Source organism: Neocloeon triangulifer, unplaced genomic scaffold, assembly GCF_031216515.1.
Source record: "Neocloeon triangulifer isolate White Clay Creek 2 clone unplaced genomic scaffold, ASM3121651v1 ptg000022l, whole genome shotgun sequence".
NCBI lineage: Eukaryota > Metazoa > Arthropoda > Insecta > Ephemeroptera > Baetidae > Neocloeon > Neocloeon triangulifer.
The window spans coordinates 3094553-3117449 of NW_026775562.1; the positions used below are offsets into that span (position 1 = coordinate 3094553).

The 22897-nt window shown below is 36.9% G+C and overlaps 9 protein-coding genes across 10 annotated transcripts; 4 read left to right on the plus strand and 5 right to left on the minus strand.

Annotated features, from left to right (window-relative positions):
• Window positions 1-122: 122 nt before the first annotated feature.
• Window positions 123-8435, plus strand: LOC132204873 (Na(+)/H(+) exchange regulatory cofactor NHE-RF1). Its single transcript, XM_059633722.1, has 4 exons — window positions 123-457; window positions 4728-4925; window positions 6689-6898; window positions 8040-8435. The coding sequence occupies exons 1-4, from the start codon at window positions 269-271 to the stop codon at window positions 8169-8171; spliced, it is 729 nt and encodes a 242-aa protein (XP_059489705.1). The 5' UTR covers window positions 123-268; the 3' UTR covers window positions 8172-8435.
• Window positions 8436-8589: 154 nt separating this feature from the next.
• Window positions 8590-10127, plus strand: LOC132204262 (uncharacterized). Its single transcript, XM_059632658.1, has 2 exons — window positions 8590-8693; window positions 9041-10127. The coding sequence occupies exon 2, from the start codon at window positions 9048-9050 to the stop codon at window positions 9729-9731; it is 684 nt and encodes a 227-aa protein (XP_059488641.1). The 5' UTR covers window positions 8590-8693; window positions 9041-9047; the 3' UTR covers window positions 9732-10127.
• LOC132204264 (tumor suppressor candidate 2-like) lies at window positions 9754-11169 on the minus strand. Its single transcript, XM_059632660.1, has 2 exons — window positions 10894-11169; window positions 9754-10827 (listed from the first exon to the last, which is right to left on the minus strand). Exons 1-2 carry the CDS (start codon window positions 11019-11021, stop codon window positions 10650-10652), a joined length of 306 nt encoding a protein of 101 aa, XP_059488643.1. The 5' UTR covers window positions 11022-11169; the 3' UTR covers window positions 9754-10649.
• A 116-nt stretch (window positions 11170-11285) lies between these two features.
• LOC132204261 (kelch domain-containing protein 3) lies at window positions 11286-13593 on the minus strand. Its single transcript, XM_059632657.1, has 8 exons — window positions 13448-13593; window positions 13006-13329; window positions 12759-12946; window positions 12455-12668; window positions 11919-12114; window positions 11777-11865; window positions 11637-11715; window positions 11286-11578 (listed from the first exon to the last, which is right to left on the minus strand). The coding sequence occupies exons 2-8, from the start codon at window positions 13316-13318 to the stop codon at window positions 11509-11511; spliced, it is 1149 nt and encodes a 382-aa protein (XP_059488640.1). The 5' UTR covers window positions 13319-13329; window positions 13448-13593; the 3' UTR covers window positions 11286-11508.
• Window positions 13594-13859: 266 nt separating this feature from the next.
• LOC132204263 (histone H4) lies at window positions 13860-14198 on the minus strand. The gene has a single exon (XM_059632659.1). It carries the CDS (start codon window positions 14182-14184, stop codon window positions 13873-13875), a length of 312 nt encoding a protein of 103 aa, XP_059488642.1. The 5' UTR covers window positions 14185-14198; the 3' UTR covers window positions 13860-13872.
• Window positions 14199-14391: 193 nt separating this feature from the next.
• LOC132204402 (histone H3) lies at window positions 14392-14827 on the plus strand. Its single transcript, XM_059632893.1, has one exon. It carries the CDS (start codon window positions 14405-14407, stop codon window positions 14813-14815), a length of 411 nt encoding a protein of 136 aa, XP_059488876.1. The 5' UTR covers window positions 14392-14404; the 3' UTR covers window positions 14816-14827.
• Window positions 14828-16201: 1374 nt separating this feature from the next.
• LOC132204366 (histone H2B-like) lies at window positions 16202-16676 on the minus strand. The gene has a single exon (XM_059632842.1). The coding sequence runs from the start codon at window positions 16664-16666 to the stop codon at window positions 16292-16294; it is 375 nt and encodes a 124-aa protein (XP_059488825.1). The 5' UTR covers window positions 16667-16676; the 3' UTR covers window positions 16202-16291.
• Window positions 16677-16894: 218 nt separating this feature from the next.
• Window positions 16895-17427, plus strand: LOC132204452 (histone H2A). The gene has a single exon (XM_059632964.1). It carries the CDS (start codon window positions 16921-16923, stop codon window positions 17293-17295), a length of 375 nt encoding a protein of 124 aa, XP_059488947.1. The 5' UTR covers window positions 16895-16920; the 3' UTR covers window positions 17296-17427.
• On the minus strand, window positions 17251-22433 carry LOC132204451 (death-associated inhibitor of apoptosis 2-like). 2 transcript variants are annotated; one of them, XM_059632961.1, is made up of 4 exons: window positions 22301-22433; window positions 21178-21271; window positions 20605-21055; window positions 17251-19770 (listed from the first exon to the last, which is right to left on the minus strand). In XM_059632961.1, the coding sequence occupies exons 3-4, from the start codon at window positions 21022-21024 to the stop codon at window positions 19051-19053; spliced, it is 1140 nt and encodes a 379-aa protein (XP_059488944.1). In that variant the 5' UTR covers window positions 21025-21055; window positions 21178-21271; window positions 22301-22433; the 3' UTR covers window positions 17251-19050. The 2 variants fall into 2 exon arrangements, with proteins under 2 accessions (XP_059488944.1, XP_059488945.1); XM_059632962.1 differs by lacking the exon at window positions 21178-21271 and having other exon boundaries at window positions 22301-22422.
• Between the last annotated feature and the right edge of the window lie 464 nt (window positions 22434-22897).

A 22897-nucleotide genomic window follows, 5' to 3' on the forward strand; every position in this document is an offset into this window, starting at 1 on the left:
GTAAGATACGGACAAAGAAGAGAGGGGAAATCGTATCAAGATGACTTTCGGGCACTAAACGAGCGCGTTTTCACGTTTTTTTTCCGTCGACCGACGCTACTCGAACGCAGCCAACTTGTTGCGCTGCTTTTGATGAGTTGAGGAGAACGAAGGTGGCCGCGCACACACAGGTGCGATTGAAACCGAAAACGCGACGAGCCGACGACGAGAGTGAGGAATTCGCCGTCGAGCCGCGAGCACGTCAGTCTGCAGTTGGACACACAGAAAAATGGGAATGTCCGAGGAGGAAAGTAGTGTTGCGCCGAGGCTGTGCCACATCCAAAAGTGGCCCGACTTCGACGGCTTCGGCTTCAACCTGCACGCCGAAAAGGGCCGCGTCGGCCAGTACGTCGGCAAGGTGGACGACGGCTCGCCGGCCGAGGCTGCCGGCCTCAAGCAAGGCGACAGAATCATCGAGGTCTGTATATTATTTTTAATAATAAATTTCAAAATCAATTAAATTAAATAATTTACGTCAATATCGGAGGAATATTTTTTTCACAGGTAATAATAGGATGCAGGTGTAATTAACTTTTCGTGTGCTGGCAACGAGATAAAAAAAAACTACCGCGGCGCGTCACAAGAGAGGTTGCATCAATAAAATTATGAGCAAATAATACCTCGGCTTTATTGATGCCCTCAGTGCCGCGGGCGACAATTCGGTAACCAAGTGAAAAATGTATTTTGAACAGTTCAATACATTGTTTGTTGCTTTGTAGATATTTAAAAAAAAAAAAAATCATATTTAATTTAATATTGAGACCTTGATAAAATTTTAAATACAGATATTAACAAAATTAAAAAGTATTACATTAGAAATTTCTGGAATATTTTATTTTATTCACTTTTTATGTTTTGCAAACTAAACAATTTGATGAATTTTTATTGGCATCTGAACAAATTAAAATATGATAAATTTTTTGATATTTGAAGTCAATAATTTTGGCATGAACGATGGATTTACTACTTTAATCCCGATGATAACTTAAGCTCTTCACCTGTTTCATTGTTTTTTATTTCTACCAATAATCTTCAAACCAGTGGCTTATTTTTTAATTCGTCTTGTAAACATTTGATACATTTTATTACTTATCTATAATTATAGATTAGATTTAAAACAATCAATTTATGATGAATTGGTTGAGGAACAAATTAAAAAAAAAATAGAGTCCATTCTTTTTAACGATTAATTTGTAAGGAATTTTATTTGGAAATAATTATTCCAATTTTGTTGTCCTTCAATTTTGTATTCTTAACTCATAACGAGAACTAAAATAATTTTGTTTTTAACATAATAAAAACGCTTTTTTAATAAAGGTCTGAAATCCGTTTTTATTTTACAATTTTAAATTATATGGCCTTTTTCATATATGAAAATTTATATAAGTATAGAAAGTTTACTTTTTATAACCATAATTAATTTTAAATTTCAATATCTTTTTTGAAAATTATTTATAAATTTGAGCATTTTTTACGCTTCAAAAATGTTTAGTTTTATAACACAAATTATTACAAAATTTTAATTTTATATTTTTTGTTCACCGACACAACAACCAATCTGTTCGTTTTCGAAGGGAAATACGTTTCAAATTAATCGTCGTTCGCATTCCTCTGCACTTTTACCCGCGCTGCCGCGACTTCGAAATTAGTCTCCGCTGCACTTTCGCTTCTGATTCTTATTCTTTTCGACTTTTCCACTCGCTGTACTGCTTGTTATTGTAATAAACGAAAAGGGAAACGCGCGACGTGATTGTTTGTGCAGCGGTCTCGGGCCGGCGTGTGTGTCGAGGAATTACGAGAGACTAATATAATGAGCAACTGGGCACGTGCCTCGCTCACTCAGTTTTGATAACAGAAATAAATCGGATGAAATTTTATCACGACCGATTCGTAAATTTGCATCGAATTATGAGCAAGCGAATAACTGTCCAGGCATTCCTGATGCACCGCTCGTTCTCCTTGCTCCACTGACCATTTGATATAAATTTTTTTGCAATTATTTCGATCCCGTTTTAGCTTCTTTCGTTAATCTCTTTTTGCAAACAAAGATAATCAGTGCATGGAGTTTATATATAAAATTATATGTGAAGCTACTTTTGAATGACATGTTCAATTAGCTTCTCGCCTCCAATCACGGTCGATTAATCGACCAAACAAAAGAGCTTTCGGATCTTTCTAGAGAGTTTTCTTATCACTTGAAAGGCTTGAAAGTTAAAAGCATCAGCCGAGGAAAGAGTTACTAATCAATGTCAAAACAGAGGCTCAAATTTAAATAATCCACAATCGACCGAACCAGCGAATGTGAAGCATTTAATTTGTAGATTTTGTATTTATTTTATCTTGCAGAATATAAAACTTTTTGTACTTTTTTTTAATAATGTAATGAATTTAATAAGAAACATCAAACAATTTTATAAACAATCTTATTTTTAAATTAAGCGTCTTGTCTCTTTAAAATATTAGTGTATTTATTAAATTTTTTTATATAAAAAAAAAATAATACTGAATAATAAAAATTGATAAATTTTCTATCGAAGAAGATACAAATTTTTAGTATAAAAATAAAAAATTCCCAGGAACTTATGAATAAAATTTTGAGCTTATACTATGCTAATTTTTTTTTACGAAATTTAATGTATTTCTTCAAGACTTCTGTATATTAATCTGGTCTTTTCAATTCGGCGTTTGAAGTTACCCACAATTTCACAATTCCGAACCCTTTCAACAGATAAGCTTCGAGAAATCTCAAAAATCAAACACCACTCAATCAAACTATTATAATCGAAGAAAACTGTGCTTGATAAGCTGCCGAAGTTTATAGATTTCTATACAAAACAAGGAAAAATCCTTCTTTAACCTTCTATCAAACTGCTGCCGCGCTATTGCGATATTTTTATAATAGTTTGCGTGCTGTATTTTTTTATTGATTCAAGGCACGCGTCGCCCTGACTCGGTTTTGCCTGCACAATTTGCTATAGATAAGCAGGTAATCGATTCGGATAGGCAAATTCTCGTGAATTCCTCCTGATTGCACGACGGTTTGAGCTTTCTATAGCGTTTCCTCAAATTTTAGGCCAAAGGTGCCACCAAAGGTCCTGAACAAACAGTACTCGGATTCCTATGGCTGCTTGTGAAATTTTCGCCACTTGAGCTTCAAGATAAATAACCCTTTCTATTGAAGCTGCCCTTTTTACATAAGAATTATTTGATATTGCATAAACGTGAAAAACCATTGTCTTATCAGAGTGGAAATTCTCTTCGCCTGTCAAAAATAAAAAAATAAATAAAAATTGCCATTTTTTCGGCACAGTCAATATTAATTTAAGAAAATATATGAAAAGAACAATGAATTAAATCAGACGCTTCAATCCATCGTAAAATTATAAATTAAATGAAAAAACTGCTGATCAAGTTTCTATTTTAATTTTTTTAATTTTTGATATTGAAGGGTTTGACAATAAATAAATAATCTATACAAATTTCAAGAGGTTTTTACGTAGTTTTGCTGAAATTGTGCGAGAGTTTAAAAGAATAAATACATAACATTTTTAAAAAAATTTAATTTTTAATAGAGAAATTAACTTTTTAATAACTGAAAAATTATCCAATATTGTCTCAAAAATTTAAAACTTAATTAAATAATAACATAAACAATAACAACAATATGAAACAATAAAATTCGTTTGTGAATTAAAATCACTTCAAGCTAGACTCTGATTATGTGTTTCTGGATTTTAAATTGCATTTTTATTTTTATAGCTCAAAACAATATAAACTTTTTGTGGTTTGACAACTTCCTTGAGCACTATAGGACACAATTTTAAGTCTCAAGTTCTAAATTGAAAAAAATTATGATAAAGAAAATAATACATCGATCAATTTTAATCTATCTCAAGTAGCAAGAAGCATTAGTGGACGTACTAATGGAATTTTAATCCTTGTAATAATTGATACTGTCACTCTCCTTAGGCAGTTGGAAAAACTTAAAAAAAAAACTCATCTTACATGCATTTTAAAATTTGGCATTAAAAAAAAATGGAACAATTAACTCTTTTAATAGGAAATTGACCACCTTAAAATTTCATAATTAAATTAAGGTAGTGACAACACATTTTGGTGATACAGGAAGTTAGTTTCTACAATTTGACTAAAAACAATTTGATTAAAAATTGCTTATTATTTAAAATTAGAGAAAATTTCCATCTGAAGTTCTAAAAGCATTATAATTTTTAAATCATATTCCACTTATTTCATATTGCGTTTGAGGGTTGATTCATCCTTTGAATTTATTTATAAATTTATAAAACTATTTTATAAAATAGTTTTTTTTAGCAGTTTTTGAATTTTTTAACCACTTCAGAGACATATACTTGCGAGCAAAATTTAAATGATTTCTGATTATTTTCCAAGAAGCGTTTGCTATTAATATTCACTTTTAAAATTTTATTCGATTAAAATTACTGATTATTTTATTAAATATATATAACAATCAACGAAATGGCGGATATTAATTTGCTATCAGGTTTGAATAATTTCAAGGTACACGAAAAAATGATTCAAGCAGAAATTACAAAGTTATTTTAACTTATTTTAATTAAAACAATGTTTAAATTTGTCAATTTTTTTGTTGCAATATTCAATCAATTTGTAATTGATAAATAAAAATTCGTGTTTGTTTATGTTGTCAGGTGAACGGCGTAAACATCAGCAACGAGAATCACCGGCAGGTGGTTGCGCGAATCAAAGCGGTGCCGGACGAGACGCGTTTGCTCGTGTTGGACTCGGAGGCTGAGGCGTTTTTCAAGTCGCACGAGCAGGTGGTGCGCGGCGACATGCCTGGCGTCATCCACCTCACCTCGCTCAAGCAGCAGCAGCAGCAACACCAGGTTTGCTTGCCACCGAACGAACGCCCACCTAATGAATAGGAATGCCTTATCTCAATTGTTATTCGGTCTTATCGGCGCGCTGTTTGTGCCCGAGATTAAAAGCAGAGTCGCTGCGCCGTGCGCCGCTCGTTACGTGACGACAAAACTAATAATGCCTCACCATTGTCTCCAACTCGCATCTTTTAACTTTTTCTAGTCAAATATACACAAATTATTGAAAGTGCAACCAAAATTTTATAAGCTTTGAATAATCTAGTTGCTTTTTGGATGAGAAAGTTAAATTTTTGCACTGAATTTTGCAGTTATAGTGAAAATCATCAATTTTTCCACAAATTTTTTTGATCATATGAATTAAAATAATTTATAAATTTTTACCAATATAATTAGAATTACATTTCAAATTAAAAAAAAAATAAAACACACACACAAACCATTTAAAAAACTAAGTCAATTAAATTAATTAATAATTGAATATGATTTAAAATCAGCTTTCAATTTAAAATAATGGATTAAATTAAAATAATATTCACATGCTAATTTTAACAATTTTAACAGCATTTTAACTTTTAACTCTGAATGTGAATACCCCCAATTTATTTTTATATTAAATACGTGGATTTATCAAAATTATATTGAATAAATCTAAAATCTGTTAATTTGAAAGAAAATGACTTCTTCATCCACCAACGTCAGTTTCTTTAAATTTTCTAATTATTTAACAATTTTCATTATTTGATGACAGTTTGGACTGCTTTAAAATGTCATTTTTAGATGAAAGTTATATTATTTGTTTTTAAAAAATTAGTGCTGTCATAAATTTTATTGCAAATATGAAATTAAATTAATCATTATAACTAAATCATTTTTAAATTCATTTATTACTATTTTTTTTAAATTGGAGAATAAATAGTTGCCTTATTTTTGGAGATGATAACTTTTCAGCAGTAAAATTATTATCCCTGGAGCAATTTCATTTTATTTCCTTTTCACTGTTTACTTTGGTGAAGACAACAAATTATTTTTTAGCAATCTTTTTTTTACTTTTTTTTTTGCATGTCCAAATTAATAACGTGATTTAAAATTTACCAAGTTTAATAGAATCTCGGAACACTTTTTTTCATTTTGAATATAAAAAAATTTTATATTGAATTGATTAAAAAAACCGACATTTTTGGACTCTCCATAAAATTCTACTTAATTTTAGCATTAAAAGTTCAAAATCACCTTCGTTTGTTTAAAAAAAAAAAATGATTTAGTTGGCTTTAGTTGCAAATTTACGAATGATCGGCTTTACTCAAATTTTAAAAGGTTCCACTTGTTTTTTTTTTTTTTTATTTATTTATTTATAGCAAATGCATTTTTGCTACACCGAAAAAGTCAGTTAGTTAAAATCTACTAGAAAAGCATTTTTTTAAGGCAAAATTTATTCTAATTGATTAACTCTATCCATAATAATCATAGTCGTTTTTTTTCTCAATATTTAAATTGTAGTTTTCACTGAATGAAAAGAAGCAATGTTTCATTCAATGTCACCTTGCTTTGTCAAAGGAAAAGTTTCTCTTGGCCACTGACAATCAACGAAGAGGATATTTACATTTTGTTTGAAAAGCGAGCCATTCATTTTGAAATTATCTCCAGACGGACGCCTCGTATATTTTCCTCTTCTTTTCTTTATCTAATTGAAATTCAACGTGTGTGTTTGCCGAAGGAGTTAGAGTTAACGGCACCTGACCAGAGTATAATGTGTTTGTTTTTGGTCGCAGCACGAGGAGGAGCAGCAGCAACACGAGGTGGCGAGTAACACCAGCAGTGCCACCACGCCCGAGACGGACCGGAAGCACCGCGAGGAAAGCCCGTCCGAGACGACCACCGTCGAGGCAAAGTCCAACGGCAGCATCGCCTCGGCTGACAGCCCAAAAATGGCAGACAAGATTGAAAAAGACGATTCTTCACGTTCCGAGTCACCTCAACAGGCATGTCTTTAATTTTGTAATCAAATCTAATTAATTTAATTATTTTTTAAATCTGTTTATTCTTGGTTTTCAATTCAAAATTTAAATAAGCATTCAAAATTTTTGCAAATAATTAGCTGGATTATTTTTTGAACACTTTATTAATTTAAATTATTTTCTTTATTCTTCATTGCAAAATTATAAATTATAGCAGAAATTGAGAGAGAGAAATCCAAATTTTGAAACAATTTCCTGAATTTCAAATCCATCCATTTTCTATTTAATTAAATTTTTTTTAATTTAGGCATTAATTTGTTATCAAGATAAAATAATAATAAAGAATGCAAACAAACCAAACAAAAACTAGAATTTAAAATATATCACAGAGTAAAGTGAAAGAAATTTTTAAATTTTAATTTAATACAATTAAACTCTATTTAATATTGTTTTTTTGCTATTTATGAGAAATTAGAAAAATTGTTAATTTCCTCCGAGAAAAACTACATTTTATCATAACAACTTGGATTTTTTTTATCTCACACTGCAAAAGTGTCTATTTCAATTCGCACACACAATCCACCTAGCGAACTCGAGCCGCCGCTCGGACTCGCCGAGAGAGTGATTGTCGATGGCATTCTTTTGTTCTTGCTCGAAATATGATACTGACGGTGACACTTTTGCTAGCAAACTCAGAAATGTCTAAACTGCAGCTCTGCTTTCGGTGCGACTTGCCGAGTACGGAGGAAAATATTATTCGATTCGCCGTTTTGACCGGTCGGTTCTGGTCTTGTGATTCCGAGCGAATTATTTCCTCGCAGAATTCCCCACTCTGCGTATCAGTCAGGGAAATATAATAATGTACACCTTGCGCTTGATAATTCGACCTTGACTTTGCAAGCCGCTCTAAAGGTGAATCATCAATGACGCCACCTTATTAGAAATTACCACAGAAAGATTTGGTACATTATTTATTTAGAAAGAAAAATTACAAATAATAATTTTACCCAAAATTAAAAAGGTTAAAATATTAACATTGAAATTTAAAGTAATGAATTTTCTATTATTTATTAACAACGAAAATATTATTTTATTTATTCTAATTTTATTTAAATTTCTATTTGTTGATCAAATTTGCCATTTGTAATGAAATTTTGTAATTTAGAGCAACCGTCCGCCTGGTCTGAACATGACAGCCGCTGAGTTGAGGGCGCAGTTAGCGCAGCGCAAGAAGTTTGACCCCAAGAAGGAGAACATGGACCTGCGGAGGAAATTCGACATTGTGCAGACCCTGTGAGACTGAGAGAAGAAAGGGTGCCAAAATCGCCATGCAATACATATATTCCTATTTTTGTAGCTGTAAATAACTGATGAAAAAAGCAACCAACGAATGTACTGTATTTAAAAAGACAGCAATTTTCCCTCAAGCGCAATTATAATAATAATTATAAGAAATAATCGATAAATGCGCAGCTGAAGCCGACGGCGGCGCAATTCGATGAGTGTATTGTTTGCCTTAAGTATATATTGAAATAAAAAATTACCATAATGTGTATTTAAATTTTGGATCCTACTTTTCTCTTCCACCTCTACCATTTTACTTAAAAAAAAGAATGCGTGTTTCCCGCATTAATTATGTTCCCCCGACGCGCGGGGCAAGTTTCGTTGGCTGTGGTGTGGCCTCCTAACGGTGCACTTCTGCTGCTGACCCACTAGTCAAACTCACATCTTCTCAAGTCAGTCGCGTTCGTCGCAGCATCCTGACCACCGGCCTTGTGCGTTTATTGTGCACCTCAAAGAAGTACATCTTAATATAAAAGCAAGTATATTTTAAAATATAAAGCTGATCAATTTTGAAATCATAAAATACATTGTAATTAAAAAGCAATATCTCGGCCAAAAATTGATGCCAAAAAGCGCAATTGCTTTTTTTATCACATATTGATTCAAATGCTTATAAAACCAGTTTGTTCGGCTGCAGTATTTTCAAGAGACCTTTATTTTTCTATTGTTTGAAGTTTCAATGAAGAAAGCAGTTTTCTTTTCGCTGTAAATGTACAAGGATGTAGTCATTTTCAAACCAGTTAATTTTAATTGTTAAAATTAAAATAGGCTCTAATTTAAAAATTTCCATTTTTATTTCTAATTTTTTAATTATTTGCTCAGGTACAAAATGCGCCTTTTGAATGTCTTCCTCACCCTTTTACTGGGGACCGCATCAACCCTTGCCGACCACTTCAGCCCTTCCGAGCCCCCTCGACCCATCTACATGGCACCACCCTCCACTTCAGAGCACCCTGGCGCCCTCTACTTGGCCGCCCTGGTCAACCAACTGAGCACCGAACGCTATAACAAGTACCGCATCGAAGGTCCCACCCCTGTCCCTGAGACCCATCACAACTCGCCCAGCACCCAGTACACGCCAGGGTCCTTCATGGGCGCCCTCGAGTCCTTCTACAACGAGGCGTCTGAAAATTATCTGCAGAAGCCACCTGAGAGCAGCACCTATTCTTCTTCTTACCCTTCCAACAACAAGTACCCTGTGCCCTCGGAGGACAACAACCTGTACTACTGGCACCAACCTGGCGAGGACGAGTCGAGCACCAACATGGCCGACGACATGGACTCGGAAATGGGACATGTCAAGGGCAACGAGGTCGCCGTGACCGCCAACCCGCTCTTCGCAGCCATGGCCAGTTTCATCGGATTGTCGACCCTTTTCGCCGCCTCAGTAATTCTCTTCCCCAAATTCGGGGGCAGAAGTCTGCAAGCGGGGCCAGAGGAGGAGGAGGAGCGTGACTGGGCCAAGCAGATCATCCGCACCCTGGAGAAAATGCAAGACAAAAAGAAGCAGTGATTGCAAAAGAACTATTATATATGAAACTCATTGTGTGTCTGACTGACTGACTAGCCTTTATTTGTGGTAAACACGTACGAATTTTCAATTAAATTTAAGTATAGCCAAAGTCTGGATTTTCTTATAAAGCTTTTTGTACAAAAGGAATGGAGAGCGTAGCTACGGGCAAATGTGAGATAAAAAAAGTTTGGGTCACATTTTTCATTTAAATGTTTTTGAGAATTTAATGGTTTTAAAATTTTTGGCCTGGAAATATCCTGGCATTAAAATTTTGAACAAACAAATTGGTTTCGGTAACAATTTCAGCTGCTTATGCTGATGATTGGGATAATTATATTATGTACATTAAAGGGTGATTTTCTCTCTGTATATTCATACCAATATGTTAAGTTTTAACAATAAATTTTTGACAATTGCTTAACAATAAAGTTACTCCCCATTTTAGCTGTTTACATACTTCACATCTAAGTTCAAATAATTTTTATAAGTATCGTAAAATGTACCGAACATGAACTTCTACGGTGAATTTTTTAACAATAATTTCGTGCAAAACTTTCTGACAGGTTCGATTAATCCATATTTTCCTTACAACTATTACGTTAAGCCACAACCTTAAATATTTAAATGAGGCATCAATTTGTTATTTAAAAATCAATAATAGTTGTCATTTTAAGAAGCGTGTTTTTTGAAAGCAAATTATAACAAGTAAAAATTAAACATGTAAATCACTTTTTAGCTTTAACTATTAAAAGCTGTAATTATTCAACGCCACACGAAGCGCGTTACTAAAATTAAATATACGTTCAAGTCCAAGTGTGTCAAATAATTAACTCCGAGTCGCGACGATCAATCTCAAAGAAAGCATTTTTGATGAGAGATTAGAATCAAAATAATCAATCAATCGCCTCTTGAATTCGATCACAACATGAGGAGCACGCAGGGACAGTCAGGGTGGAGTCGGGGGGTCTCGAGGGCCACCAGCCCCTGATGCCTCAAGCCCTGGGTCACGCGTCGCATCGTCGTCCGACCGTCGGCCAACGAGACCTGCTCGTAGAATTCGTGCGCCAGGTCGCCGTCCGCGTCGAAGAACTGCGACCTGAGAGGGAGAATCAGAAGTTTTAAAATTGGAATCGTACAAATTCAGGTTCGATTTTGCTCTCACCCCAGCCTGTGGAGGACGAGCAGGTTGTTGGGCGCCACGGCTGGCTTATTGTTGCTGCTTTTTGTGCGCGGAGCTGGCTCATGATTGTCCTGCTCCTTGTTATTGTTCTTCGAGCCCAGCAGTCCCATCAAGCTCACGAGCTAGTTCAGTGCCTGGACGTCCAACGCATTGTCCGACGCGGGACAAGTGCGCTTTTCGCTCAAATGCGAGCGAGAACTGCGTCACAAGAAAAATCGTACGAGATCTCGGGTCGCCTGCTCTGTGTTTTGATTCTGCAGCAGCTGTGAGAGGTGGGCGTGGCCTACTTGCAAAATTAACTTCTAAAATCAGGTATTTTTAAAAGTTCAATGACCTGATTAGTTGGAAATATAAAATGTAAATAAAAACAGAGATTAGTTTAATATCATTTATTGTAGACTTGACATAGGTTTAAAAAATGCAATAATTTATTAATGAGAATTAATCTTTCACAATTATAGATCACAATAAATTATACGAAAAAGTGTTAACATTTCTTTTCCATTCACAAAAATTGCACTAATATATAAATAATAATTAAATAAGTGGCCGCATTAAAAAAAAATACATGATATTTAAATTAAGAAAATAAATAAATTATCCTCTATGCTCAGGACGGGTGATGTTGGTGATATTGTTGTGAGATGTCATCATTGCAAAGTCTCGGCTGCAAAAAAAAGAACAATTTATTTCTTTTTATTTTAGAAATATTTCGTGATTCTTACATGAGAACAGAAGGAACATTCTTGCAGTCGATTTTGTGCTTCCCCATCGCCAAAAAGCAGAGAGTTTTCAAAGTGGGTGCTGCAAATTTTAAAAATTTCTATAAAAAAATGTGCTTGTTAATTTTAATTCTCAAACCAACCAAAATCGAGAACATGCAGATCATTGTGGTCCTGCAACGGACTGTTATCTTGAATTCCGTCCACTTCCATTGGCACAGCAGGTTTCGGACTGAAAGTTTATCGTCTTAATAAAAGTGATTATGAAATTAATTAAAGGTGTACCTGGTGCCACCAAAGAGAAAGACTCGGTCGCCACACAAGCAGCAAGACTGTCTTCTTCGAGGGCAAGGTGGAATTCCGAGGGGTTTCAATTCAGTCCAGTTGTTGGTTCTCGGGTCGAAGCAGAAGAGGTCGTTGAAGTGCAGATTGGAGTTGCCGTTGTAGCCACCAAACATGTAGAGACTCCCTTTGTAGACAACTGGAAAATTTGTGATAATTCAATGTAATTTAAATAATTTTTAATTTTTTTATAGTCAATATGGACCAAAAAATGGGATTTCCTTAGTTGATTATTATGTTTTGTTGAAAAAAATCCTGCGCTACAAAAAGAAATAACTTGGAAAAAAAAACACTGAGGAAAAGCCAGTTTCCTGTTTTAAATTTGAATCAACCCCCGAACATGAATTTCTTCTAAAATATTAAAGCTGGTGTCTTTTTTTCCAAATGAGATTAAAAAAATCAAATCTATGAAAAAACGCATAATGAATATTTTGATTTTGTCTCATTCTTATTATCACAGTTAAAAATGAGGAACATACACATTGAGTGGCTTCGTCGACCTGGAGGAGGTTGTCCCGTGGTCTCCAGTTCGTGCCACGTCCGGGTCACTGTGTCGAGGTAGGTGATCTTGTTGCAGTAAACCTCAGCGTAGCTATGGTACTGTCCACTGACGTCGCCTCTGCCACCAAAAATGTACATGCAGTGGCCGATAGCCGAGGCGGTGTGGAAGTCTCGGTAGGAAGGTGGAGAACCCTGAATAATGTTTTATAATTAACAAAATAAATTAAAGATTGTGTGAAATGATCCTAATTTACTCATATTATTTTTTTAATCATATTTTACCTTTGTGCGGACAAAATGCCACTGCATAGTTGTCAGGTCAAGACAATACACATCCTGCGTGAACCTGTCAAACTCCTCTTCGAAGCCTCCGAAGATGTACATGCAGTGGCCGAGGACGCAGGCCGAGTGGCCGTCACGAGCGTTCGGCACCTGTCCCGTCACCACAGGGGCCGTCCAGCTGCGAGTGGCTGAAGAAAGATTAGGAATTTCAAAAATTATCAGAATTAAAAGTGAAATTTGATCGAACCAGGGTTGAAGCAGTAAAGGGTGTTGCAGGCCATCAGGTCGTTTCGGCCGCCCCACAGGTAGACCTTGCCCTCGAAGGCGACCACCGTGTGTCCGTAACGCTGGAAAGGGGTGATGTGCTCGGTGTCCTGCACGGCCACGGGCATCCATCGGTAGGTGGAGGTGTTGAGGGCGTGCACGTCGATGGGCCTGACGACGCGGTAGTTGTCGCCCGTGCAGTAGCCCCCGAACGAGAACACGCACCCCCCGATGGCCACTGCCGCGTGGTTCACCCTCTGCGGCCCTCCCTCCAGATGGACTGTCCACCGTAGCATCGCGGTCTGACCTGAAAACTCAAGCAACCGTGAATATTTGTGTTGTTGAAAATTAGGGCGGAGAGATTGAGTTGCCATGGTTTCAAATTTGAAAACTAAATGCCATTGAGAATTAAGAGAGGAATTTACCGCCGTTCCACGTCCGAGCGAAAGAATAAGCAACGGATTGTTTGATAAATATTCGTTTGCAAAACTATTTGTCACGAGACCCGCTTATTATAAAAGCTTTCTTCGATCTCTGGTTGGCTGTGTTATTTTGACAGCTGCAAAAAATTTTCATTATGCTGATGATAGGGCATCCAACATAACAAAGATCAACGAAAACAAAATTGTATGTCTTTACTTATTTGTTCAATTTATAAAAATTTGTGTTGAAATCTTGTAATATTAGTATTGGTATATAATTATCAATATTTTATTTTTAAATATCTACTTCACTTAATTAAGCAATTATTAATTTTGAAGCATTTATCATTATTGCTTAGGAATTCTAACGTGAGAAGATTGGGTGGCCCTTAAAAGGGCCGATTTTCGCTGCTGGTGTTGCAAACAGCTTAGCCGCCGAAGCCGTACAGAGTGCGTCCCTGCCTCTTCAGAGCGTAGACGACGTCCATGGCGGTGACGGTCTTCCTCTTGGCGTGCTCGGTGTAGGTGACGGCGTCGCGGATCACGTTCTCAAGGAACACCTTGAGCACGCCGCGGGTCTCCTCGTAGATGAGTCCGGAGATACGCTTGACTCCGCCACGGCGAGCAAGACGGCGGATGGCGGGCTTGGTGATGCCCTGGATGTTATCACGAAGAACCTTGCGATGACGCTTGGCGCCTCCCTTTCCGAGTCCCTTGCCTCCTTTGCCACGGCCAGTCATGATGACGCTGAGATGCTTCGGTCGAAACAGATGCTTTTAGTCACAAACACGGCCTATATATATACCGACGGTCGCAAGCAACGAACGGTTTTCTCGCCGACCAATGGGAGACGAGTGCGAGACCGTTGGCGAGGGGCGGGGCTTTGGTTTGTAATAAATACAGCACTTTGCCTCCTGGACTTCATCGTCTCGTCGCTCATCCGCAAGAGAAGAACTCATCATGGCCCGTACCAAGCAGACCGCCCGCAAGTCGACCGGAGGAAAGGCTCCTCGTAAGCAGCTGGCAACCAAGGCTGCCCGCAAAAGCGCCCCTGCCACCGGAGGAGTCAAGAAGCCCCATCGCTACAGACCCGGCACGGTCGCCCTCCGTGAGATCCGTCGCTATCAGAAAAGCACCGAGCTGCTCATCCGCAAGTTACCCTTCCAGCGCCTCGTCCGTGAAATCGCCCAGGACTTCAAGACCGACCTGCGCTTCCAGTCGAGCGCCGTCATGGCCCTGCAGGAGGCCAGCGAGGCCTACTTGGTCGGTCTCTTTGAGGACACCAACTTGTGCGCCATCCACGCCAAGCGCGTCACCATCATGCCCAAGGACATCCAGCTTGCCCGCCGCATCCGCGGAGAGCGTGCTTAAGTTTTAACAACATCGGCGAAAAATCGGCCCTTTTCAGGGCCACCAAAAAGTTCAAGTAAAATTACTAAGCAATATTGGTAATATTTCTATTTTTACACTTAAACATTACGTATCAATCTATCAATCGGCACAATTTATTTTGGTCTTGGTCCCACTTTAAGCTCAACGTTCAACTTTGTTCTTTCCATACATTGGTATAATGGAGTTAATAAATTTAATCTTGTTCTCAGAAATGAGAATAATATTTATAAGTACTGCAATTACTACATACAAACAAATTTTGATTTCGTTAAGGAAATACAAATAATTCTGTAAGATTATTCTCTTTCAAGTGATTATTAAGCTAATAAGAGGTTGACAGGTTTCAAAAAGTGGCCAACTATAACTGCAAATTTTAATTCTAAGTCGTACTTTTACAAGTTGGATGTTGCAGCTTTCAAATTTAAAACTAATAAAAGTGATGTAATAAGTACACCACTTTTCAAAAAAACATTTCAAATTTTAAAAATATTTTTCTCATATGAAATATGAAGAGCATTTTTTATTCCTATTCCTACACAACACACTTCGATAATTATGTAAAGTTTGTTTATTTAGGTCTATTGATTTGTTTCAATTTAAACGAGTTCGTAAAAAGAAGTAATATTATGCAAACTTTTTGTCATTAGTTATTACGTTTTAATTTTGAACATGAGAAGCAGATTGTATCCACCATCTCGTGTTCAAGATTAAATTATTGTTGTTTATTTTCCTCAAGTCAAACATGATAAAAATTAAATTGGGAAAAATGATCATATTGTATGATTCTATAAACTACCGCATTACTCATTTTAAAAGCTCGATATGCTTTTTGAGAGTCGTTAATAATAAAAGCAGAACTGTGCATATTTCAGCTTCTGGCTGTAGCCGTAATTCTTGGAGTCTGAAAGATAATGTGTAATTTTATTATACTCTACAATTTGGAGAAAAATAATACACGAAGCACCGTAATCCATAATGTCGTTAAAATAATTATTCAAATTATTTCAATCAGTCGTATTATTAGCGGTAGCGAGCACTAAATATGCCACCTAAAGCAAGCTTTTCAGTTTTCAGACGCGGCAAATTGGGAGCGACCGTTATAATCATAATCGTGAAGGGTAGATGGTTAAAAATCAAATGGGGGAAGGAAAGCAGGTGATATATGGAGCAAACAGTAGGCCCACGTCGCTCGGACGGCAGTTGGAATAGCCTTCAGTTCAAACGCTGAACCAAATGTTAATTTTCAGATATTGTTCAACATTTAACAGTAAATCTGATGACTATCGTTCATATTTTATTTATAGCTGTACTTATTTTCATTTGATTGCTTGAATATATAAATATAAAACAAAGTTCTTCGTTTGATTTTGATTATTGCTTTGTAATTTTACTTGAGTATTTTGGGTGGCCCTGAAAAGGGCCGATTTTCGCTGCCGCTGGATATTGTGGCGCAGCTTACTTGGAGCTGGTGTACTTGGTCACGGCCTTGGTTCCCTCGGAAACGGCGTGCTTGGCCAACTCGCCGGGCAGCAGGAGACGGACGGCGGTCTGGATCTCCCGGGAGGTGATGGTGGAGCGCTTGTTGTAGTGAGCGAGACGGCTGGCCTCAGAGGCGATGCGTTCGAAGATGTCGTTGACGAACGAGTTCATGATGCTCATCGCCTTGCTGGAGACGCCGGTGTCGGGGTGGACCTGCTTCAACACCTTGTAGATGTAGATGGCGTAGGATTCCTTCCTGCGCTTCCTCTTGCCCTTCTTGTCCGACTTGGTGATGTTCTTCGAGGCTTTGCCCGACTTCTTGGCGGCCTTTCCGGAGGTTTTGGGTGGCATGGTGAGTGCGGTTCAGTGGCAACTGATGCTGATGCCTGCGCTGGTCGCAGTTTATATTCCAAAAGGCCGGAGTGCAGCGCGAGCCGATCGCAGCGCCACGCTAGTTTCCTCTCCGCCGATTGGCTCGGAGGGCGCTGCTGCTCGGATCGACCCGTTTCGCGCCGCACTCCGGCACATTGGTATATAAACAAGCTATTGTAATAACATCACTATCTGTTTCGTCGACCCCGCCGCAACAACTCAACTATATCATCATGTCTGGACGTGGAAAGGGAGGAAAGGTGAAGGGAAAGGCAAAGACCCGTTCAAGCCGTGCCGGACTTCAGTTTCCCGTCGGCAGAATCCATCGTCTGCTGAGGAAGGGCAACTACGCCGAGCGCGTCGGTGCCGGCGCCCCCGTCTACCTGGCCGCCGTCATGGAGTACTTGGCCGCTGAAGTCCTCGAGTTGGCCGGCAACGCCGCTCGCGACAACAAGAAGTCGAGAATCATCCCCCGTCACTTGCAGCTCGCCATCCGCAACGACGAGGAGTTGAACAAGCTGCTCTCCGGCGTCACCATTGCCCAGGGAGGTGTCCTGCCCAACATCCAGGCCGTCCTCCTCCCCAAGAAGACCGACAAGAAGGCATAAGTCGTCATTAGAATTCTGAAAATCGGCCCTTTTCAGGGCCACCCAAACAAATCAAGTAAGAGACATGAGGCAATATCAATAATGTTGCCAAAGCAATTTACAATATTGTTCAATACAATAAAGATAAAATTGATAAAGATATTATATTTAATTTAAAGTACATGCTATGTTGCTACATTGGATATCAAAATAAGGTTCCTGATGTAGATTTATTATGACAATTCGTGCTAGCTTTAGGTTTATGTCTTTGAAAATTATAATGAGAAAATTGAATAATACATTTTACAATCTTCAATCTTCATATTCTATAATATTTGCTAGGTTAATCTAATACCATTCAACTATTTTAACATTCATAATATTGTTTAATATCTAATCTATTAATTATTACTATTTTCTTCAGCAGTAACAATCAAAAATCGGCCCTTCACAGGGCTTCCAGATTACTCAAGTACAACAATAAGCAATGAGGTGGTTGAATCAGATATAAGAGCGTTATATTGTTTGTTGGTTACGGTTTTTGACTGGTCAAAACCTTAGCAAAAAAAGATCAAGATATTTGAGATGCATTTATGACATGTTTTTCTTCCAAAAATGACGGCACTGATTTCAATTCCTTTTTGTTCAAACTGTCGTCAAGCAATATTTGCTGGGGGGAAAATTAACGAATCCAAGGGGGACCTTTATAAGCATCAAACCATGATTATCATAGTGACCATTCAGTAATAATATAAAACTCAGCAGACTGAATCACATCACGACAAATATAGCACAATTATATGGGCAAATAAAGTAGCTATTCATCAGCAAAAATTAAAATTATGAATTTTTTCAACAATAGATCAGATAGATTGAGGCGATTAAACACAGCTTGGTAGTAGGTCATGTATGTACAATGGGTGAATGGGTGTCTAAAGCTAATTGGTCTTCCTAAAATTAGATTTACAATTAAGCTTGTTATGATAATTATTAAAAAATACAAAGTTAGTTCATTCTGACAGGGACGATATAATTCAGTAAGAACAAAAAATATTGGACCCAAAATTGAACCTTGAGGAACTCCAGAATTCATGTCAAATTCCTTACTGTTTTCATTAATAACAGGCGGACAAAAAATAATATGTGTTCAGAAAGGAAACTTATTGAAAGCTGCAGGAATGAGCCATCGACACCAAAACGCTTTAATTTTTCTACTTATTTTTGATAGTAAAGAACATCAAAGGCCTTGATTTAGGTCAAATATGAAGAAATAATAATAATAATTTGTTAGGGCAAAATTGTTCAAAATTAAATTACATCGATCGGATAAACATTTTGGATATTTTTGAGATAATAATTATAATAATAATAATTTATTAGCGTAAAATTTTTCAAAATTAAATTACATCGGTCGGATAAATATTTTGGATATTTGTGAGATGCATTTGTTTATCACAAAGGAAATAATGTTGGCAAGAGAGAAGCGCCGGCACTCTGCACATCACGCACAGAGACGCCGTCCACTCCCGGGCCTGTTGTCTTTACTGACTTTGAATATGCTCGTTGCGATTTGTGTGTAAGAGATATTCAGACAAGATATTTAAAACTTTCTTTTAACAAACCTTACTAATTTGGTCTTTTGCAAATAAATTTTACAAGATGTAAACGTTGAGCAGAAAATGAGAGATCATCCGTGGAATTATATAAAATATAATATAACTCAATTTCTCTCTGACGATATTGGTGCTACTCTTTTATATTTTCATCTTTGTTGGGTTAAGGGAAAAATCGGACTTGGCCTATTACGATGCTGTCACACATGACGCAGCGTTCGCCCTTCTCCGAGCACGTGGTGCAGCTGTTGGCGTGGCCGCACGGCAGGTTGACCATGGCGACCCTCTCATCCTTGCATTGGACACACAGGACGCTTCCCTTGTGCCCCGCCACTTGTTTCTTCTCTTTTTTCCTCATGTCCAGATACTGACAGGCCGCGTTCCAACGCTCGTGTTGCTCCAAAGGTTCGTCTTCACGCGCCCAGTCCTTCAGTCCCAGGTTGCAGTGGAAGCAGATGACCCTGTCACCGCAACCTGTGTAGAAAAAGCCTGCCAGGGCCAGGGCTTCCGGCTTTTGGGTCATGCTCTGGGGCCACCTGTTGAGGAACGTTGCCAGTCGGCCGGCGAACGTGGTGTAGCGAGGGTGCCTCGACTCTGACCACTCTTCAATGTTCAATTTCACAAGAGACACCTTCGGGTTCTTCAGGATCACGTTTTTGCCGAACTTCTGCAGCAACTCCTTGTCTGTCGTGAAGGGAAATGTGGTGCCCCAGATCTTGATTTTGATCAGTTCTTGGCCGATCGGGATGTTCTGGACGCTGTTTTGATTTTTCAAAAACGGACATTCTGCGTTCCAGCGTTGGTGCTCGGACCGAACCTGGTCCCCGTCCTCCCAACCGCGAACCTCCAGATTGCAGAACTGGCAGCGACAGTTGTCGTCCACCTGCCAAACAAAAATTTTATTCCTGGAAATTAAAATAAATCTCTAAATGAAAAAGTCAAAGATTATATATCAATCAAGATTTGTAGAATTACAATATTAAAATTGTACACCTTTACTAATTTAAAAGAAAATGATAGGGAATAAAATATAATTTAATTCACTACTTAATATTTTTCAAATTTGGCATTGTTTTTTTTAAGTTAAAAATAAATTGTATATTTTGTTTGAATAAAATAATTATAATATAAACAGCATATTTTTCCAAATTAACATAACAGGAGTTAAGACCACAAGGACAATGAAATTTCATGAATCTTGTAAAAAAGTCATAAATTTATAATTTTTCCGAATTAAATAAAACCAAATTGACGTCCTCTTATACACGGACAAATTTAATCAGAAACTAGCACAATTCGTAACGCTGCAAAAGACAATTTAAATGTTTCTTTATTCCCAAGTGAATTTTATAGAAAACTTTATTATTTTTACTACACTTTTTTAAAACGAGTGTAAAAGTTAAACTTTAAATTCTTTATTATTTCGAATAATTAAAAAAGCAGAAAGTTTAATTACTGGCCTTTCAATTGATTTTAGTCATATTATTATTTATTATGTTTTTGAAAACAAATTTAATTAGTTCAACTTCCTTCCAATTTTGGTAGACATTATCATCTTATTCTAAAATACTGGAAGTGACGACAAAGTAAATTGAAATAATTTTTAGGTTATTATTATAACAATTTGTCATTTTAGTTGGAAAACGTTCTAACTGGATTTGAGCAAATTCAGTTCAAAATTAAAGAAGAAACTCTTCGTGCATAGAAATTTAATTACCCCTGTATAGTAGAATCCGTCGGCGGCCAAGTTTTCCGGTGTTACGAACTGCCAGTCGTCCTTTTGTAACAACGAGTACAGTCGGTGCGACTCGAACCTGAAGTTGAGTTGTTTGACGTTGAGAGGGACGTTGTCCGAGTCGTCCGATTTCACCGGACAGTTTTTTCCTGCCACGAAATTCTTCACCGCGTCCAAGTTCCCAAAGTTGCGAATTTCTTGTTTGCTAATTTCTGATGAGCAGAAGTGGCATCGCAGCCGAATCGCTCCGTTTGAATTTTGGCAATAATATCCAGCCTCGGCAAAAACCTCATGATCCAGGGCGAACCTTTTTTTGAAGTTCGAGGGATAAGTGAAGCGGCGGTGCAATTCGATTCTGTGTTGCAAACGATATTTTTGAATTGGAGCTTGACCCAAAGGCATGACTCCTAATTGAAATATTTATGAAGAGGAGCTGAAAGAAAAACAAAAAGTGAAATTAGTATTGTAATTTCAAGCTCTGGAACGGTATCATATGCAAATTTTAAAAATTAGAAATTTAATTTATTATTTTTCCCTATTAATAGTGAGACTCACATGAATTTTCATACATATGAAGGAATATTAAAAGGAAGCCGGCGTATCCATGAGGAAGCTCATACGTTCCCCTCATCCGCCGTAAACCGTAACACTATAATAATAATCAAATTTTCGCAAATTTTAATAACATCTAATAAAATCAGAACGTCTGAATTGGTCTGCAGGATTTTTTAATTTCTGACACACACACAAAAATATTTCTGAGAGCAATAATTTACTGCGTGCATTTCCAAAACATAAGAGAATTCACCATTTGAGAAATCGAATAACATTGGTTCTTATGGCAGCCTTATCTTATAATGATTGAATCTTTTCAAGTCTAAGATATGCTGTACTAGATTCAAAATAAAAAATATTGGCGTTGGAAAAATCAAAATTGGTTCAGCGTGGGGCTGTAGTCAGGCGATCAAAGACTTGTAAAGTAGGCAACCGAAGCCAATTATTAAGCTTTGATCGCCTGACTACAGCCCCACGCTCTGAACCAATTTTGATTTTTCCAACGCCAATATTTTTTAGTTTGCATTTAGTACAACATATATCTTAGGATTGAAAAGATTCAATCATTTTAAGACTTTTAGGCTGCCAAAAGAACCATGTTATTTGATTTCTCAAATGTTGAAAAAGTCTTACAATTTTTAGTAAAATCAGAAAAATAAAGTCTTATGTTCGTAAGCATAAAATCAAAATTAATTACCACGTGGTAAAATGGGCTTTTTGTCCTCGTTAAAAGATTATTTTTAATTTAAAAAAAAAAAAAAAAATGAATTCAGTATATTCAAGGCCCAACTGTAATAAAAAAAATCAAACTTTTAAATTGTGCTTTTCTTCTAATATTGAAGCCAAAATTATGGTGGCTAATTAGTTATAGGCCGCGGAAATCAGTTATATTCGCCGCTCCCATTGTGACGATGCGCGCACATCTCCTCTCTGCTTATTGGGCCCAGTCAATTAGCGATCATGGCCCAAATCCCGTGCGAACCAATAATCAATCTCATCATAGTGTTATAACATATTAATTTTTTCACTTTTGCGCGCGCCCTGTAAAATCTCAAATCATCTCAAATTTAACGCTATTATCGCGCGCCAAAGACTATAAATATGATAATTTGGCAAAACTTACTCTTCCGCTTTGGTCTCAGCCGGGGTACGGGGTATATGTTGCGTTTTTTATAATCAAAAAACACAAAACGCGCAAATATAATCCACGTCGTCACTAACTTGATTCTTAAATTCTTAGTATGGGAAAAGTCCCGGATAAAAAGTCTATAGTCTATCCAAAAAGTCTTGCTTAATTATTTTATGCTTCCATAGTCGCAAAGAGGCGGGAAGGGAAGCAAGGTTTAAACTCTCACACAAAAGTGCGGCGTGTTCATAATTTATTAAGGTTTGCATAAAGGAAGACTACTTATAAAATTGTGGGCTTCTTAAACCTCTAATCTTGAACGATAATAATATGAATTAATACATAAAAAAAATGAAGCAGAAAGAACGCTTGTGTCTAACTATTTATAAGGAAATGAAAAAAGTCTTAGGATAAAAAAAGTCTAAGCAATAAAAGGGGTTTCAACGAGTTGCTCACCATTGACCATAATTGACACTTTTTGTGGACTTTCGTCTTTTATAATTCATAACTGCGCATTATGGATTATGGAATACAGATGATGTCACGTCGTGGGTATTTTAGTTAAGATTTTGATTAATTAATTAACGCGTGTGT